The following is an 18,997-nucleotide window of genomic DNA, read 5'->3' on the forward strand; positions in this document are numbered from 1 at the left end:
GGTCACACTAATTCAAAAGCCAACCTGCCACCATTCAATCGCCAACTATATTCTTTGAGAATAGTGTTGAGATTTACAAATCTACACAGAAGTGGGTCTCCATTTCTCCATTTTTTTATTTTTTTTTTTATTTTGGTGAGGCTGCTTCATCATGAGGTCTTCAGGTGCAATGTTTGCTTGAAACCAGTGCAGCCAAATACCATCTACAGAAACAACACACTGTACATGAAAAAAGGAGATCTGTTTTTGAGTAAGGTTAAAGTGTCAAACTAAAGTAAAAATGGCTGTGTCCGTTTCAAAATGTTTGTGCAGTTTTATGTGTTAGGTGACACCTGGTACCAGGGGTTTTCTCCTCTGACAAAACAGCAGTAAATCAAATCCCCACTTGGATATTAATAGGAAACAATGCTGGCAAAAGCAGCCACCTGTTCATGCCAATCTATGTTCACTCTGTGTATAAGAAACTCACTCCTCACTTAATGTTAAACTATTTCATGTTCACAAGACTCGTTACTCTCCACTGTTAATGGCATAAGTTTTTGAAGACAGTCAAACAGCATCACTTACTGTACGCAGGAACTGGATCTCTTCCTCGTCAGCACCTTCTGCCATCCTCCTGAGGTATTAAAAGCAAAACCTCGAGAGAAATGGAAAGCAGTTTTGTTCACAGTTCTGTGTCTCCCAGTACCAGTGTGTGTGCTACATAAGGAAATTGTCTGAAGGGCAAAGTGTGTCCCCTGCCTCTCCCAGGCTGTGTTATAAGGCTCAGGGATTGACTGCTCATTATTTACAGCTGTTCATAACAGCATCATAGAAAGGTGGAGCAAGCTGACAAAACCGAAGCAGTGTTTCACACACTAGTTTCTGTACCTTTATGTCCTGCTCTGATGTCATACCTAATCAAACAAAATGAAAATATCTATGTTTTTCCTGTTTTTATTTTCATGATACCATATTATTTCATAATGAAAGAAACAAATAAACAAAAAAAAGTGCTTTCACAAACTACACATTGTTTATGTTGCTAACATGTACATCATTTCCGTATTGATGATATATACTAGCCACTTATTAAAATATATAACCAGTATATGATGAGGTAACAAGTTCATGATTTAATTATCATTTTCCCATGTTTTCTAACTGAAGATCATGACAAAATAATCTAATTACCCAACACAGCAAAGAGGAACTAACTTGTGGACACAATCCATCCATCCTCTACCAAACACAATCTAATTGCCACATTTTCTCAAATAAATTAGTCTTGATCAAGCAATAATGTTTTACCTACCAATACTAAGTTGTGTTGTTACAACTGTTTAAAAACGACACTACATAACTGAAACAGTTGTTTAGTTTAAGTCATTTAGTTAATTTATAACATTTAACAATGAAACAATAAAATCACTAATGAAACAGATATATTCTCTGCATAAAATGTATATATCTGATAGATATGTAAATAAAAATTAAAAAGAGAAAAAATTGTCCATATGACTAGCTATTCCATTTACCTAAAGGAATAAGTTTGCACCCATTGTAGTTTCTTCCTTGATGTTCCGATCTGCTTCCCCGTAAAAGGGAAGAAAATATCAGGAGAATTTTAAGAACTGAAAAGAAATATATACCTAAAACAAATTATGTGTTGGTGACACTTCTTAGCTGTTCGGCTAACATTTAACTGAGCAGGTAACGGGTAACTACGGTTGTCCAGCAACAATCACAGGCCGGTGAGGGACAGATATTAATACAAAGAATTATGTCGGAATAATAAAGCACCTATTTAGCATTGTACATCGAATTTAAAATGTTCATAGAAACAAGATTTAAATGTTTTTGGATTAAGTTGTGTGTATACTCTTGTCTTTCCTGTGGAGGGCAGTAGCAATCAAGAAGTGCAACATTATCACCCAGTTTGATTAGAAGAAGAAAACTGTCCACCGTTCAAACAGTCCCCTTTTTATTTAAAAATGATATAGTGTCAGGTAAGCCCTTCGAGCTTTTTTTATATTTTCATTAGCCGTAAGTAATCAGTAATATCATGTGTAGTTAAAAATTAACAGTGTCTGAAAACATATTTGCATTTGCGTTCCGTTGTTTAAAAGACAAGTCAAACGATACAACGTCTATTTAATGTTAGCTTAGCTCGTCGCAAAGCTAAAAGCTAAGTATCATTACATTAGCCGAAGATCTTACGGCTAGCTAACTTTACGTCCTCGGCTTAAAAAGCAGTGTCGTGATATTGTGCAGAGTGGCTCACGTTTTGACATTGGAGGACACTTCCTTGATAGTAACTTGCTAATCTGCTAAAGCTCCTCAAACCATAAATAAACTTTTTTGTTTGTCTGTTTTTATGTTGGCATACTCAAAGAAAAGCTCATACTGGTAGACTATGAAGGGTTTACGAGTCTTTACAGTAATGTGTTTTTCTCTTAAATACTTGGAAGGCTGGTACAGAGGAGAAGAATGGATGCTCTCGCTCGCATGCTTACAGAGCCTCTAGATCCTAAAGAGGAAAACGATGGTCAAATCACAGAGGAATGTTTGCTTGGGAACTGCAGGTTGAACCTTCCAGAGGACCTGCTTGAGGATGTAAGTTGTCTGGCACTCTAATGAAATGCTGTTGTTTATCTGCAAAGACGCCATGCAGGTCATACCTCTATGTTTGCGGTCTTGTGTTTTCACCAGCCTGAAATTTTCTTCTCTGTGATGAGTGAGAGCACCTGGAATGAAGTACTGACTGATAGCCAGAGACAACACCTACGCCAGTTTTTGCCACAGTTTCCTGACAAGGATGTTGAGGAGCAAGACCGTACCATCAGTGACCTGTTCAACAACAGGAATTTTAACTTTGGAAACCCTCTTCATCTTGCACAGAAGCTATTTAGAGGTACCTTCTCGAACTCCTTCAGACATTCACTTTTCCTCATCAGTGTGGCATCTGCAGCCTCATTTTCTGTCTGACAGATGACACTTGAAACACACAGTGGAAATTATAAACCTAGGTAGAAAGAATTGTGAGCATTGTGAAACACCACATTGTTTGTAGCAGGTACAAAAAATACTAGAATAAGAAGCCAAACTGTATTGTTGTACCAGGTGTTCAACAAGAAAAGCTATGTTTATCAGCTAATCCCATCATATGTTTTACACAAAACATGTGTGGTCATATGATATGTTTAAAGACTTTGGCTTTATTAGGACTTTTTATTGTGTGCTGTCCAATCTTGCTTGGAGGGCAAAAGCTTCCTGGACTCTGTACAAGAATGTCAATATGATCCTGTCTGAAATATTTACAGAAAAAGTTAATGACAGAATGTTATTGCTTTAAAATATGAAGTGATGCTGTTTGCTTTCGGTGTCTCGTGTTTATAAATGTTTCTAGTTGCCTGCTTGCCTCTAAACCAAGGATGGGAAAAGTCAGTCCTCAAAGGCTGCAGTCCTGCAGGTTTTTGATGTTTTCTGCTGCAGCACACCTTAATGAGATAAATGATTCAACATTCTTTGACAGAACTTGACAACAAGCTGTTGAGGACTGCGGCCCTCGAGGACTGTAGTTGCCCATCCCTGCTCTAAACGAACACATAACTGTATAAAGCTGGATGGATTTTTGAATCCCTCTCACATTTTGACTGTCATTATTTTAATTTAGATGGTTTCTTCAATCCTGAGGTGGTCAAGTACAGACAATTGTGTTCCAAGTCCCAGAGGAAGCGCCATTTGTACTCCCTTCAGCAGTATTACCACAGACTGTTGAAGGAGATCCTTGTTTCCAGAAAGGTGTTTTTTTTTTTTTTCTTCTTCTTTCCATCTATAGTTATACATTTATTGTATCTGATCTGCATCCTATTAATTTGTCTTATTGTTCTGTCTTCTTATTGTAGGAGCTGCTGGATTTTGCAGCTCACAATGGTCTGGACTTTCCTCCAAAAAGAAGGTTGCCGAACAAGACTCAAGCTGAAATGCGGGAGCCGAGGGTGCGAAGAAGATTGAGTCGCATACTGAAGGAGGTCAAAACTGAGTGTGGAGACAGCAATGCTTCATCTGATGATGATGGTCAGTGTCATGATTTTTATCGGTTATGATTTGTTTTTGTTCTCCTCCTGATGTACTTCTCTGATTTGTGGATTTGCAAGCTGATTTAATAATAGTAACAACTTGTAGTAAAACACAGAAAAATAAAGAGAGAAAATGAGATTGAGAACCCAATTTGAAACATTCCAAGAATATTAGAATATCATATTAGTGTAGCTGAGCAATTTTGTAAAGTTGACCCTACTTTTTCTTTTGCCTGTCTTATTTGCATGTGATTGTAGACATGTCATTATGGACTCCAGCACCTCAATCTCCCTCCTCTCCATCGCCCACCGTCTCACTCAGAGTTCTTCCCAGCCTCTCTACCCTAGACATGAAGACTACTGGTCAGTGATTGTTTCATGTATGCTGCTTTAATGTTTAAGCTTATGGGATATGATGCATGAAGAGCTTTCATTTTGTAACAGAAAAAGTAGAACTGGATGAGCTGGATTTGAAAGTCATGCTTCAAAATCATCGTGAGAAGAGGAAGCGTCAGCCAGTAAGTTATGATAGAAGAAAAACAAATGATTGTCTTTACTTGTTCACTGTATCACTAATGGCTTGTTTCCTCAGGACCATCCAGATTTGATGACCTCTGATATCCATCTTGGAGACATAATTTCAAGAACAAATATTGGTCGGAAGGGGGCAGTGCGTAAGTAAATAAGTAAACTAGTTAAAATTTCACATTTCTTTATTTCATTTAGATAAACATGATATCTTTCGTATTCATCTTCCAGCCCTCTTCGATTTGTCTCTGCCTAAGAAGAAGATAAGAGATGAGAGAAGGAAGAAAAAAATGAGGACAATAAAAGTGGAGTCTGAGGATCCTAGTGACACTCTTCCACCTTCAGACGCCTCATCAGCCCCTCCAGTAAACGTCATCAATTGCCAGCCAGATGCACCAACCACTCCTCAAACCAACATCAAGGAGGAGTGAGTCGAGTACCCTCAAGTTGTCAAGAATCTTTACAATGTTGATTGGATAAAATCTATGGCCTGGAGTCTCTGGTTCTCTGATGCCAATGTGAAAAAATATTATTATTGCAGGATTGTAGAGGAGCGCCAGAACAGCCCAGTTGCAGTTGAAGAAATAGCTTTCAGTTTCTTCAGTTTGTTGGAAAGCATCTTAAGAGCAGAAGGCTTTGCCAGCACTTTAATGGTATATACTCATGTCAGAATCTCACATTATCTACTATCTAACTAATCACATTGCCAACTATTATAACACCACCATTTTTATCTCAAAGTTGGAGGAAAAGGTTCAGATGTGGCAGTCTTCTCCAGCTAGTACCCTCAATGTTTGGTTTTCATCTGCTTCATGTTGGTCCGATTTGGTCCTTCAAGCTCTGCAGTTTCTTGCAGGAGATGCTAAAGGTAAGCAGCAGAGCTCACTCTTACTTAGATGATGATTTTTACTGTATTTAAACGTCCGTTTGATATTTCCCCTTATTGTGTGTTATTAAGATGGCATGATGGCGCTCCCGAGTGGCTTTTCTCCATTTGTGGAATTTGTTGATGAATCTCAACAATGGAGATGGATTGGTGAGATGGTTCATTTGTTAAAATATCTGATTGGTGTATTGTGTGATGTCGACAATGAATTGTGCTCATGCAGATTAACATTCAGGACTCCTCTTAGGTCCCACTCAGGACACAGAGAAGGACCTCAGTGCACTCTGTCAGCTGTGGCTGGACTCCAAAGACTTCGTTGTCAAGGTAGTATGAAAGTTTTTTTTTTTTTTTTTTTTTTTTTAATAAAGTTTCTGCACTGATATTATGGATTGTAATATTTGATGTTGAACCTTGTCAGTTTTTTTTTTTTCTTTTTTTTGTGACAATATTTTAAGAAGACTTTGTTTATCACCTACAGACAGAAAATGAAGACATGTTAGAGATGACTTCTCCCATACCAAAACTGTAAGTTTTAGTGATTCATTAAATGCTGTAAATATCATATATTTATTTGTTTGTTTGTTTGTTTGTTTCCCTGATATCAAGTCACTGTTGAGACGATTAATATCTCTTCTTTAACAGATCAACTGATTATGTGGTGCGGCCCAGCACTGGAGATGAAAGACAAGTGTTTCAAGTCCAGGTTTGTTTGTGTTTGTATTAATACCACTTTGCCTTCTTCGCCTGACACAATCTCTTTAAGTTATAATAGTTTTGTGTGTGTCTTAGGAGCAGCAACGATACAACCAGCCACACAAGGCTTTCACCTTCAGGATGCATGGCTTTGAATCTGTGGTGGGGCCTGTTAAAGGGGTGTTTGATAAGGAGATGTCTCTGAACAAAGCCAGGGAGCACACACTGCTTCGCTCAGACAGGCCGCCATATGTTACCATTCTGTCACTAGGTTAGAATTCTTATTTTACTCTGATTTTTGTTTAGCCATGGGCATTACCCAGTGTTTTGGGAGACCATTAACACAATTCTGGCTTTTATCCTCATTATGTATTTAGTACGGGATGCAGCAGCCAGGTTACCTAATGGAGAAGGAACAAGGGCAGAGATTTGTGAACTGTTGAAGGACTCACAGTTTCTTGCTCCAGATGTCACAAGTGCACAAGTATGAACTTTTTTTTTGTCTCTTGGATTTATCTTGTATTTATTTTTATATTACAGCTTTTTTTTTTTTACTTAACTAATTTGTTATCTTTAAAAATGATTTGTTTCTGTACATTACTTCCACCTTTAAAAAGGCAGAAGCGGACTTATGTTGGCATTTCCTGTTTGTAAAGAGCTGTATTTTCCATTTAGGTGAACACAGTTGTCAGTGGGGCCCTGGATAGACTCCACTATGAAAAAGACCCCTGTGTCAAGTATGATATTGGTCGCAAACTGTGGATTTACCTTCACCGCCATCGCAGCCAAGAGGAATTTGGTAAGCAAGAATGTGCTTAACAGTTCTTGCACATTTTTTCACAGTTCATACATTTTTTCAGTCCAGTGGTGTAAAGTGTTTCTCCATAACTGATCAATGAATAACAGGAAAATATTCTACTTTGTAACTATGTATAATTTTTGAAAAGAAGACTAGTAAATTTTCTTAGAACATTTTTCAGCTTTTCAGCGTATATTTTTCAACCATTATGTTTAAAAACAACATTTCTTGATCACTGCATGGCATAAAAACAAAGTTCTGTTCTTTTTTTCCATTCAGAGAGGATCCACCAGGCTCAAGCTGCAGCTGCGAAAGCAAGAAAAGCTTTGCAGCAAAAGCCTAAACCAGCATCAAAACCTGTGAGTCCAATACCTTTAGTTTACAACACAAATAATTAGCTCCATTTGGTGTTCAGAGGATTTTATCAGATTTGTGGTGCTGTAGAAGGAATGAACATTTATTATTTGAAGTTCTAATTTGTTTTGTAGTGTATTTAATTAAATAATTGTGTTGTTGATAATGAATTACAAGTTGTGTTAATGTTTCAGAAGTCTGGAAGTAAAGATGGAAGCAACAAAACCCCTGGATGTCTGGAGTCAGGACAGGATATAGGTTCTAATCCCATGTCACCAGTCCCTACAACGCCCACCCCAAACACACCTGGAATCCCGAAGTCACCCTTACCCTGCACAGCCACCACACCAACAAAGACTGGAGTCCCAGATACAATCAAAACAAGCCCAGGGTCAGTTAACCATGTTATTTCTTATGTTCAGTACCTACCTCTTTTTTTCTTCCATGCTATTTGAATATGACTCTTCCATTGTCTGTTGCTTCCACCCTCTCTTTCTTTCACAGTGTTCTTCTTGTGTCCCCTCCCTCACTGCCCCAACTGGGAGCCATCTTACCCAGTAGTCAAGCTTGTCCGCCCACATCCCAGCCAGTTACATCCCAACACACAGCTCGGATAGTGAGTCACCTGGCAGCGGGCTCCCTCCCTCAAGTGCGGGTTGTTCCTGCTCAGCCTGGTCTAGGTTCTTCAGCAGCAGGTCAGCAGGCCACTCTGGTACATCAGACCCCGCATCAGATCCGGATGCCAGTTTCAATGGCAGCAAAGGGCATTTCACAGGTACTCTGAAAATTTGGCATACAAATTGTATATCTTCTTTGTATATTGAAAGTCTTTAATTGATTCTGTTTGTGTTCATTTTGAATCCATAGTCAGTGGTTTCTGTACCACTAAGAAGTTCATCAGGTAGTAGTCCAGTCCAGGTTCCAACCACCCTGTCTGTGTCAGCTGTAACTGTAACCAAACCTCAAACTGGATCTCCTGGTAGCCCAGCAAACAACCCTACTTCTCCAGCTGTGCTGCAAGGTGTCACCAGCTCCAACATCAAACAGGTAAAGTATTTGGTCTCAGTAATCAATAGTCAGCTTAACCTTTTCTGAATGTTTTAAATACTAACCAGCAGTTAGTAAATGATTTAGGATTTATGCACTGTGGTGTTTAGCAGTGCATAAATCCCAGAGCACTTATCTCAGAATGTTGAATGTCCCATCTCTGCAGGTTTCTATCACAGGACAACTAGGAATGAAGACTGCAAGCGGGGGAGGAATTCCAATCACGGCTACAAACTTGCGCATCCAGGGAAAAGATGTCCTCCGTCTTCCACCGTCCTCCATTACCACAGACGCTAAAGGCCAGACGGTGTTGCGGATCACCCCTGACATGATGGCAACTCTTGCTAAATCCCCAGTTGCAACTGTCAAACTCACCTCTGACTTTTTGGGAACTGCCACAACAAGCAGCAAGAGCATATCTGCCACGCTTCATGTCACCCCACCCCACCCATCACCGTCTTCTGCATCCAGCGCTGCATCCTGTACAGTGGAATCACAGACCACAAAGGCAGGCACGGTTACCCCAACCCTATTGAAAGCTACTGGAGACACAGCCATACGTTTGATGCCCACACTGGCTGTTACTGTTGCTGACCAAAAATCTAGAACCTTCTCAACCGTAACCTCCCCTGACAAGAGTGCCGCCACCATACGGATAATGCCAGGACTTGGTGTTATTCCACAAAAACAGGGTCAAACTATCACAATGACAAACACCACAGGCAGTAAACCACTCACAGGGTCTACATGTGCTAATGTTGTGACCATGGCTGCTAGTGTTGTCGCCGGTGCCAAGGGCATCACAGTGCCTCCTGGAGCCTCTGCCTCCCCTCTGACGATAGGAACAGCTACTGCTACTGTACGACAGGTCCCCGCTACAGTTGTGACAACACAAACGGTGAGAGAGTTACTCGTTAGCAAGTTGTTGATATGATTATGTTTATGGATGAAGTACAAAGGAAGTCAGGTAATGTTCAGGACGTACGTAATGTGTAAGAGTCAGATTGATGTTGCTGTGATCTTTCAAGTGGCTATAGACATTAACAACCCTATTAGTTTTTAACAGAGACTCTCTTACTTTAAAACATCTATTACTAGTTAAATAATTAATTCGCTTAGTTTCCTCAAGAAAGCTTTCAGGTGAGGAATTCATCAGCTTGTTCCTGATTCTTTAAGTCTACTTCCTCTTACTGTTGTCAATCAACTGGCCTGTAAATATTGTATGTTCAGTCATTTGCTGTGCAGATGGATTTGTATTAACACATTTTAATTTGCTGTAGGTTAAATAATTGTTATAATATATATTGATCCCTACTGCACTTTCAAATAATTCTCAGCAAGTCTGTCTCTGTACTTTTAACTGCACTACCTGACTCAGAAATAACACTTTCCTTTGATGACACTGTAGGGGAAGTTACCTGCACGGATTACTGTGCCCCTCTCTGTGCTCAACCAACCACTGAAAAGCAAGAGTGTTATGACAACACCAATTGTAAAAGGAAGTCTTAATACAAAGTAAGTGTGTGCTGACATTGAATTAATTGAGATTTTAATCATAAAGATGATTTAATTTAAATTTTATGTAAAAATCTATGTATTAAGATTTAACCTTAAAAATGCCCATTTAGGATTAATATACTGTCGTCAGCTATGCTAGTTGACTGATTTGTTTTGGTTTTTTTTAACAGTATCAGCAGCCTGGGTAGGAACATCATCCTGACCACCATGCCTGCAGGCACAAAGCTCATCGCAGGGAACAAACCAGTCAGTTTTGTGACGGCACAACAGTTCCAGCAGCTTCAGCAGCAGGGACAGGCCACACAGGTTTTCTATCATATTTGTTATGCTGTTCAAGTTTATCAGGCCATTGAAACCATTCACAAAACCTTATCAGTCTAAAGAAGTTTTCATTTTGCGATCCTACAAGTCACAGTTAAGTTATAACTACTGAAAGGATTTTAATTTAGATGGTTGATGTTGTAAAAAATGCAAATATAACTCTAGCCATTAACATTTTTGGTTTTAATCTAAATAACATCTCTTGTACTTAAGCTTTATGGTTAACAGAAACATAGAGCACCATCAGTTTCAGCTTTTTTTTTTCTTTTTTTTCTTAAGGTTCGGATCCAAACAGTTCAGGCACAACAGCTTCAGCAGCACATGGCAGCAGGGTCTCCAAAATCTGTTTCTACAGTTGTTGTCACAACAGCACCTTCACCCAAATGTGCACCTGATCCTCCACCTGCTCCTCAGTAGTAATCTCATCTTTCCAGCCAGCTATGAATTGAAGGTCCAGTACACCACAAGTGTCAGTATTTACTCATCAGAGCTCTGTTGCTCTCAGGCTTTAATCATCTTTATGTGATTGTATCCAACTTTTTGTAAGTTGAGCAATAACATCCAAAAGAGAAACCTTGAAATAAATGCTTTGAGCTTGTGCCAAGATGTACACATCCTCTTTAAAAAGGTTTTGACCTTTTTCCAAGTTACCAGGTTCACCTCCTTGAATATGACAATGGGTTTGTTTTTGTCCTGTACTTAATGTTTTATTTTATGTAATATTAACAAATGTGGAGTTAATTAACCTTGATCTCATTTGTTTGAATGTTGTGACTTAATATATTTGTTCACTTACAAGGTGTTGTATTTTATTCGAGCAGACCAGATATTTCAAATATTTTATATTTCTGTGTTTATAAAATGTTTTTACAAAGAATAACAAATTCTTATAGATTGTTATATTTGTTTATTTACAAAATCTCTAAAGCAGAGTGGCTTATACAGCATGGTTTTCTTATTAATAGTAAACGATATTACATTTTAGTAAAATTGCAAAGAACAGTAACCATGCCTTCACTCTTCATCAGACTCTTCAAGCAAAGCCTTCTGAGAGCTTTCTTTGGAGGATGTGTTTCTCATTCCAATTTCTATGTCCTGTCCCCTGTTCGAGAATCGTGTCACTGTTCTGTTGGGAGAAGACAGAAGTTTTAGAAAAAATGCTAAATGCATCCTGCTACAAGAATCTGACACATTTTGTGAGGGGAAAAAAAGCAGTAAAATTGCACTCCAAAGACAGAAGTTTAAACCATTAATGGTGTTGCAGAGCTCTTGCTTATTTTAAAATAAAATTTCACTAAATTTCTATCAAACTACAAGATTAGAGGTCAGAAAGTGAAAAAATCCTAATAAGAGAATTGTGTATATAATTCTATATAAAACACACATACATCTGTGGGATGTTTAGATTGTAACCTGATCCTCAGTATCCCCATCTAACAACCACCACGACCCAAAGTATCCTCTGTTAATATCTGATTAGCATATATGCTACTGGTGGGATGTAGCCACTTTATCAGCATGACATGCACTTAAGGCAGCTCAATCAAATGTTTTAGCGGATTTGTATTTGCTAAAATCAGTATGAACAAAATGCTGCATACACCCCTATCTCTCGCACTCTCGTTAAAAATTGCATAGATTTCAGAACATTTTAGGCATGTAGACCTTATGTTTTTTTTTCATGCTTTCACTTTGAATTACAGCAATAATACTGAAATACAGCAAAAGTGTGTAATAAACGTTTGAATTTGAATATAGAGCGCTCACACAAGTTGAACTAATTAAACTTTTTCTTTTATAAATTCTTAAAAACAGTTCAAATGATGACCCCTATGTATGAATTAAATAAGGCTTTCAGCTCCATGTGGATTTGCTTTGGCAATATAGAATGTCTGTTCCTTTCATTGGATGGAGAACAGTTTCTGCTCTGCCGTGGTAGAAACACATTTTATTGCTACATTCCTGTACCAGTTGAACTTGCTTTTGCGCTCAAGTCAACCTGTTATCCAAATGTTTTATGTCTACCCTGCTCTGTATAGATCTAGAACAATGCTAATTTAACTATTCATTTCAGAGCCTGCTGATGTGGAGGATGGGATACTTACAACCAAACCACACAGGAGGTACAAGCAACTAAAAGCAGGGCCACAGCTAAATGCCAACAGAAGCACATTGTGACAAACATGATGTTGTTATGTAGTGTCAGGTCCCACTCTGGTCCACTCAAGGGGTAAAGCACAAATCCAATCTGAAACCACAAATAGTTGAATGTAAAAGCCAGCTGACGCATTTAACCCCCTGGTGTTTCTGCAAACTTGCAGAAACAGCCAAAGTATCCCTCCTGCAACCCATCCTGTTCATGAAAAAGTGTAGAGAAACAACTAAAAGAATACACCAATATAAAAATATTTGTTCTTTCTGATCACCTGGTAGAACCATGAACCTTGCAGGATGAATAGGCATGCCCTGAGCAGCTCCAGAGTAATGTTGTTTCTTTTAAACACCTCCAGCATGGTGCTGGCTGATCCACCAAACACAGCCACCAGCAGCAAGGAGTGGACGTGAGCATCCAGAGGAGGCCGAGCATGCACGTGGAAGTAGAACAGAAATCCTGGAGAATCGTAAAGAATCAAACACATGACACGGCTCAAATAAATACGAGTGGGGAACATGCATTAGTGATGAAGAAGAACAATAACTAAAAGTGCTTCTTTCCAGCTCACCTTCAACAAAAAGAGCCAAGGAGAGAGCAAAGCGGTCAACTCCAACTGGTACCAGTTTGGATGCAGTACTGGTGACTAATGCTATTCCCGAAATTCCAAAGAACAGATACATCGTGCTGTGCTGCCAGTTCATCAGCTTAACCCATGACCTGCTCGTCTGGTCATACAGGTGGGCGTGTGGTCCATCCACCACAAACTGCTCGACCATAATACCTGTAATCAGGACGTCACACCAGTGAGGTGAGGTGGCAACAAGCTTTAAGTGATGAAGATGGATTTAAAGGAGAACTAACCAACAAATGAGGCAAAGATTTTGAATCCTCCTTCAAGGTATTCCATTTTTTTAAAGAAGGGTGGTATAATCTGCCTTCCTTTAGGCTGTCTTGTCCTCCAGTAGTGTTGGAGAATGTGTTTCACTGTTAGCCAAAAGCCATAAAACAGAAAAAATGTGCCAGGAATGGCATGTCCTCCGAAGTTGGCCATTGTTTTTGGCCTGAAAACACAAGAAGTACAAGATAGCTAAGTGATCTCATACACATAACAGTAACTGTTTTGGTTAATTGTCTTTATTCCTCTACATGTATAAAGTTTAAACACTGGGGTTAGAGTGCAGGCTAATCACTTTATTACATGGCATGTCATCCTTGTAATGAATCCAGATAATAAACTGTTAAATGAGAATAGACCAAAGACAGCAGCTGACAGTGAGATACATGACATCCAAACAAGCATATATGGATTTTACCATACAGACCAGGCACTGCATTTGAATTCACACAATCGTAACTCATTTGTCTTGCAAACCTGACATTCAAATCGAACAGGTTTGTTCGGATATGAACATATTGGTCATCCAAGTCAAAAAAAAATAATTTAATTCAAAAAGACGATCTGTAACTCAGTTTTACTACTTTTTCTGTCACCATTTAGTCACTATTGCTGAGCTTTTCGTTTTGTTGAAGCATGACAGTGTGGGCATTTGGTAGAGGTGTGTTAAGAAACCACCTGCTCAGTCAGACAAGTTTTTCTTGATTAGTCCCGTTTGACTTGATGTCACTGCCCTCTTGTTTCTTCTTTCATCATTTCATATATTTTAAAATACTTCCACACATGCTGTCTAGATGTCCGTATGTGTGTAGAAAGACTACAAACATCATTTCTGGATATCTAATGCATATCCATCTGAACACAAGGTAAGCTGGTCCATGTACAGAAGCTGAATGTTCACATAAATGGTTGACAAAATATACATACCTTATTCTCAGCTGTTTAAATCCCCAAGGAAATCCCTGACACTCAGCAGGTGTCACAGTGAGAGCACTCTGACCTGTGTAAACTGAGCACACCTGTTGCCTTCTTCTCTAACCTGTACAAAACACATAGCCCCACCCCTCATTTGCAGTTGTTTAAGTGTGCTAGCCACATCCCCCTGGGAAGCAGGCAAGCAGTGCCTGTTTAGATCACGTTGTTAATTCAGATATTTATTTAACAAAGACAAGTACACACGCTATGCCAAACACTGAGCACCCTTGTCCTGCTGAGCAAATATAATGTTAAAAAGTATGTAATATTAAGAGAATATAGCATTTCCAAATGTTCATGTCCATTTTTCATTCAATAACTTTAGTAAACTTGTTAAATTAACTCAAAATGTCACTGACTTCTGTTCTCTTGAGGCTCTGGAGCTCAAAAAGACTCAGTGAGAGCTTAGATGTAGGATTTAGTTAATATTTAAACTGAGTGCACAAAGAAAAGCAGCAGCTCTGTTTCAATGACCTTTGTACTTCTTTTTAAATAAAACTTTATTACCATCATTATCAAGTTCAAAAGGCAATTATTTCTCATATCACCACAGAACTACTTCAACTGAAAACAGAGCTGTGTAAAATAGGAAATATGCTCATTGTGCTGATTTTCCACATTGAAATAAGCCCAGCTATATAACTCACAGGTGTCTTGCACATGCATAGGGTTACAGTACAACACAGAATAACTTTTTCTCTCGAAACGGGTTCTCCGATGAAGGTACTGGTGTCAACAGAGGGTCATCTTTGGCGTGAGCTTCACAGAAGGCCATCAGTTCAGCTGCTGCTTTGGATACCTATACATAAAATGTGAGCAACAGTGTGACTGTAAGCCAAAGAGGGGAAGATAATATCTTAAATTTTAGCTTATCTGATGAAATTGATTGAAACTCCACAACATGCCTGTCTAACTTGAATCATACTGAAGAAAATGTAACATATTTTTCTGGCATTTGACTGAAAAGGGATGTTGTCCTGTCCCAGTGTTCAGTTTTGTACTTTTTAAGCTGCATTTAACACAGTATGTGAAAGATAAAGAATCCTGAGACCTACCTAAGTGAAAACAAAAAAATCACACGTTGAGATGTTTTAATCAACTTTTGCTTTGAACTTCTGTAATTTGTTGACTTACCATCATCCTCTCAATGTTGACCTCCAGCTTCAGTTGTTCTACTGTTTTTCTCGCTTCTGCAATCTTAGCCATGTTGTTGGACATCCTGCCCCTTACTACTAAAGTCCGTCAGTCTGCAGCAAACTACAGAAAAAAACAAACAACAAAAAAATGCTTTAGGGGGGAAAAAAAAAATCTGCTATAAAGCAAACATATTGGCTTTCATAATAACTGAAAGCATCTATGGAGTCTGTTTCAATTTGCTTGTTAATTCTGCTCCCTGGGTCTCAGCTGTAAGTGGTGTAGGGAGGGTCTCAAAGGAGGAGGGCAGGGGAGCGGAGACAGAGCAGCCCTCTCTGGGGGGGGCATCCGCCTACCAAGAGTGTAAATACACTTAATATTAATATTAACATGTTACACAGTACAAACGTAAAGTTGTTATCGTTGCTTTTTTACTACATATGTTCCTTCATGGCTGCTGTTTTGCAAAGACATTGTGCAAAACTATCATTGATTCCCACCTGAAAGGGTGAATGAAATGTATTCTGTCAATAACAAAAAATACCATTTACTTATTTCATCCTTGTTATGGGAGTCATGAGGAATCTGAATAATTTCCACATTTTAAAATAATACACTTGTAGTTATCCTAAACATCTAAAGACACAGTAGAGATAAATGCTTTAAATAAACACTTACCTTAAATCTGGATAAAAGTAGGTGAGAAAAAAAGAAACTGTTCCGTCTTACAAGATTTATCCTACTCACCAAAAAGAATGATAGCAACCTCTTGGCTCCTGGAATGAAAGCGGGCTTATCTTCAACAGGATCTGCTACACCAACTTCCAGAAACAAATGAGGTGAGATTAATAGCAAAGATGGGGAGGAAAGCTTCCTCCTTCAAATAATTAGCGGTGGCTCTGCCTCCAGGATGAGCTCAGTGCAGCAGTAAAAGGCAACATGTGGTGTGACCTTCATCTCTGAAGCCTCTATTTGTCACTCACCTGAGATAATATCAAGGCTAATGTTCTGAAATGGAAAACTAAAAACAGCTTTAAAATACACAAAGATGCAACTGACATAACTGGTTGTTTAGTTTTGATTAAAATATTTAAAAAATAATAAGAAAGCAACACTAGAGAGTACAGATTTAAAACACAATAGAACAGAAAAATATAAAGCGATTTGACAAGGCTGCTTTATCCATTCATTTAATTTATTTACCACTTTTCATTTTAATTTTATTTCTTTTAATTTAATTTTTACTATATCTAACATATTTGGGAGTAAAATTCAAAGGTTCATTTGTTTCAGGGGCAATAAAATTGTTTTGCAAAAGAGCAATAATAAAAACAAGAGTTTTTTAGGAGACTTATGTTAAAATATTATATTTGTTTGTAAGTCTCATGATGTTTGCAATGTTTTCAGATAGTTCCATGAATGTATTGATGTTAAAGCAATGAAATATCACCTAACTCTTCTTTGTCCAATGAGTTATACATTTTTAAATTTTTACATTTATCACTTGTTTAACCTTCAGGGATTCTTTAAGGCTACATGGAACATTTAATAGATTTACATTATTAACAAGTTTTACCATTTTTGTTTTCATAAACAAAGAAAAATACCATTTTATTTGCACAGCATGTATTTTAAGAGCCTAATTTTCTCCTTGAAGAATTACAAAAGAGCACAGGGACGTATCAATGTAAATTTTAAGGGTAAGTGGATGGGCTTTTTGTGACGGTGGGAGTTTTCTCTGGCAACAGCATAATTTATCTCCCTTTATCCTCTAAAAGGCTGCTAGTCTTTCCTGTAGAGTTGACTTAGTTCAGTGAGCAGCAGGGGGCAATGCAACAGTATTATGGAGTTAAATGCCAGGGACCTCATTAACATTTGTTTCCCACTAGTAATTGGTTTCTCTTTATGAAAGACTTTATGGGAGGAAGGAGCTGCTGCACCACCTCTGTTACAAAGACATCTAAATTGCTCAGTTGTGTTGTATAATTTTTGTAAATGACGTGGAGAATTTCTCATGAGAGCTTAATATTGATATTAAACTCCAAGTAACTACCCAACCAGCATGACTCTTCTCTCATAATGTTAATTCATTATTGATGCAGCATCTTAAGGTTGATGCAACCAGAGATGAGACCTCTGGTTTAAAATGTTCTATTTTAAAAATATTAGTTTTATATTAAAGCCCAACCTGAACATAACAGCCAAAAGTCTTCACTGCAAGAGACCCTGCTCTACCTAAGCATCCCAGGTGACATATTTTGCCACATTATGCAAACACAAACCCGTTTTTCTAGTTTTCAGTATATGTCTTTTATGCAACTGCTACTACGCATTTCATAGCCATAATTTACAGGTCGAAACATCACAGCTGAGGAAGACTACAGTCACCAGTTAAAACATGTCAAGGTAAAACAAATATCTTCCACCTTAACATTAGTCTGAAATAAGATACTGTTAGGTTACAGGGTTTAAAAATATATATAAACTCAGCTTTTTGTTTGGTGCTCCTACAAATTTGTATACAGGTTCATATGAATAAACATTACAATAAAATGAACAATTACATATCACATTTAAATTTTTCGAGTTAATTACTAGAGAATTATTCAGGTGTTCTTAAATGTCACTTTTAAATATAGCAGTTTATACTATCTAATTAAAGATTTACTAATTTCCACAGCTATGTAGTAGGTCAAAAGCAGTTGAATGACCAACTACATTTGTCTTTTACATGTTTTCATTCCACTAGTCTGAAAGAAAACAAGACATGGGGGCAAAACAACTCAAGAACTCAAAACCAAAATAGACAAAAAAAAAAAAAGTTAACATACAATATACATATGATAAAACTCTGCCCCCTTGTGGTGGTAACTTTTAATAAAACATAAAAATAAATCTACCTTTAAGGAGTAAGGTAAAAAACAAACAAACAAACAACAACAAAAAAAAAACAATAATATAATATATATATAATAATTTATATATTTTTAAAAACTGTCCTTTGAACATTAAATTGTATAAACATCTTGTAGATCCCAAAACAAAATCATTAGCTCCTTAAACATTATATTACAATTTTGAGGCAGGTGCATTTTGTCTATTTTAATTTGATGTATTTTAGAGACATTTTAGAGAAATTTATAAGGTTTCTACACCACTACATATATTTGACAGATTTAGCTACTTTTAAGACTAATATTTTAAACTGTGGCTAATAAAACAATCTTTCAAAATTCAACACATTGTTAATAATTTAATCTCTAATTTTCCCCCTTTTTTTTTTCCTCCTCTTATGATTTGTAAGATTCAAGAACTTTATTGTCATGCAAGTATAACAAAATTTTAAGGAGTCTCTCGGGCTAGCACACATAAGAAAATGGAAATATAACAGGCACACATAAATAAGTAAAAAAATGAAGATATAATTTATATAATAACTATATTCACAGACAATGAGAGAATTCCCAGCAGACAGTAATATTTGTGAATTGAAATGAAATGAAAAATGTTTTATTCATCCCAGAGGGAAACTGCAATGTTGTATTTTTCTGGCTTGCATTTGACTTAACGAATCACTGAACACACTTTGCTGTTTGCTCACAGAGTTGTTTGAAGGATGTGAGGAATCGTC

At 37.6% G+C, this 18,997-nt stretch overlaps 4 protein-coding genes across 7 annotated transcripts in view; 1 reads left to right on the plus strand and 3 right to left on the minus strand.

Annotated features, from left to right (window-relative positions):
- Nucleotides 1–612, minus strand: part of LOC121654588 (ryanodine receptor 1-like) — a 47,041-nt gene extending 46,429 nt beyond the window's left edge. Inside the window, exon 1 of the mRNA XM_042008798.1 lies at nucleotides 568–612. Within this exon, the coding sequence (XP_041864732.1) occupies nucleotides 568–612 (45 nt within the window). The remainder of the gene's footprint in view (nucleotides 1–567) is intronic.
- Nucleotides 613–1,883: 1,271 nt separating this feature from the next.
- On the plus strand, nucleotides 1,884–11,005 carry nfrkb (nuclear factor related to kappaB binding protein). Of its 3 annotated transcripts, none has more exons than XM_042008080.1 (26): nucleotides 1,884–1,988; nucleotides 2,451–2,595; nucleotides 2,692–2,893; nucleotides 3,656–3,783; nucleotides 3,888–4,059; nucleotides 4,320–4,424; nucleotides 4,506–4,579; nucleotides 4,654–4,735; nucleotides 4,821–5,016; nucleotides 5,131–5,242; nucleotides 5,331–5,457; nucleotides 5,548–5,625; nucleotides 5,723–5,799; nucleotides 5,954–6,000; nucleotides 6,118–6,178; nucleotides 6,265–6,439; nucleotides 6,546–6,652; nucleotides 6,844–6,967; nucleotides 7,247–7,326; nucleotides 7,516–7,712; nucleotides 7,826–8,096; nucleotides 8,189–8,368; nucleotides 8,535–9,266; nucleotides 9,777–9,883; nucleotides 10,054–10,192; nucleotides 10,487–11,005. In XM_042008080.1, exons 2-26 carry the CDS (start codon nucleotides 2,470–2,472, stop codon nucleotides 10,622–10,624), a joined length of 3,837 nt encoding a protein of 1,278 aa, XP_041864014.1. In that variant the 5' UTR covers nucleotides 1,884–1,988; nucleotides 2,451–2,469; the 3' UTR covers nucleotides 10,625–11,005. The 3 variants fall into 3 exon arrangements, with proteins under 3 accessions (XP_041864014.1, XP_041864015.1, XP_041864016.1); XM_042008081.1 differs by having other exon boundaries at nucleotides 10,057–10,192; XM_042008082.1 differs by having other exon boundaries at nucleotides 7,519–7,712.
- Nucleotides 11,006–11,100: 95 nt separating this feature from the next.
- On the minus strand, nucleotides 11,101–14,314 carry tmem45b (transmembrane protein 45B). Its single transcript, XM_042008084.1, has 6 exons — nucleotides 14,185–14,314; nucleotides 13,224–13,423; nucleotides 12,931–13,143; nucleotides 12,634–12,818; nucleotides 12,313–12,455; nucleotides 11,101–11,333 (listed from the first exon to the last, which is right to left on the minus strand). The coding sequence occupies exons 2-6, from the start codon at nucleotides 13,411–13,413 to the stop codon at nucleotides 11,222–11,224; spliced, it is 843 nt and encodes a 280-aa protein (XP_041864018.1). The 5' UTR covers nucleotides 13,414–13,423; nucleotides 14,185–14,314; the 3' UTR covers nucleotides 11,101–11,221.
- Nucleotides 14,315–14,460: 146 nt separating this feature from the next.
- gng8 (guanine nucleotide binding protein (G protein), gamma 8) lies at nucleotides 14,461–16,414 on the minus strand. 2 transcript variants are annotated; one of them, XM_042008085.1, is made up of 3 exons: nucleotides 16,114–16,414; nucleotides 15,367–15,489; nucleotides 14,461–15,031 (listed from the first exon to the last, which is right to left on the minus strand). In XM_042008085.1, the coding sequence occupies exons 2-3, from the start codon at nucleotides 15,448–15,450 to the stop codon at nucleotides 14,903–14,905; spliced, it is 213 nt and encodes a 70-aa protein (XP_041864019.1). In that variant the 5' UTR covers nucleotides 15,451–15,489; nucleotides 16,114–16,414; the 3' UTR covers nucleotides 14,461–14,902. The 2 variants fall into 2 exon arrangements, with proteins under 2 accessions (XP_041864019.1, XP_041864020.1); XM_042008086.1 differs by having other exon boundaries at nucleotides 16,045–16,129.
- Between the last annotated feature and the right edge of the window lie 2,583 nt (nucleotides 16,415–18,997).

The sequence above is a fragment of the Melanotaenia boesemani genome, chromosome 15 (genome assembly GCF_017639745.1).
Source record: "Melanotaenia boesemani isolate fMelBoe1 chromosome 15, fMelBoe1.pri, whole genome shotgun sequence".
Lineage (NCBI taxonomy): Eukaryota > Metazoa > Chordata > Actinopteri > Atheriniformes > Melanotaeniidae > Melanotaenia > Melanotaenia boesemani.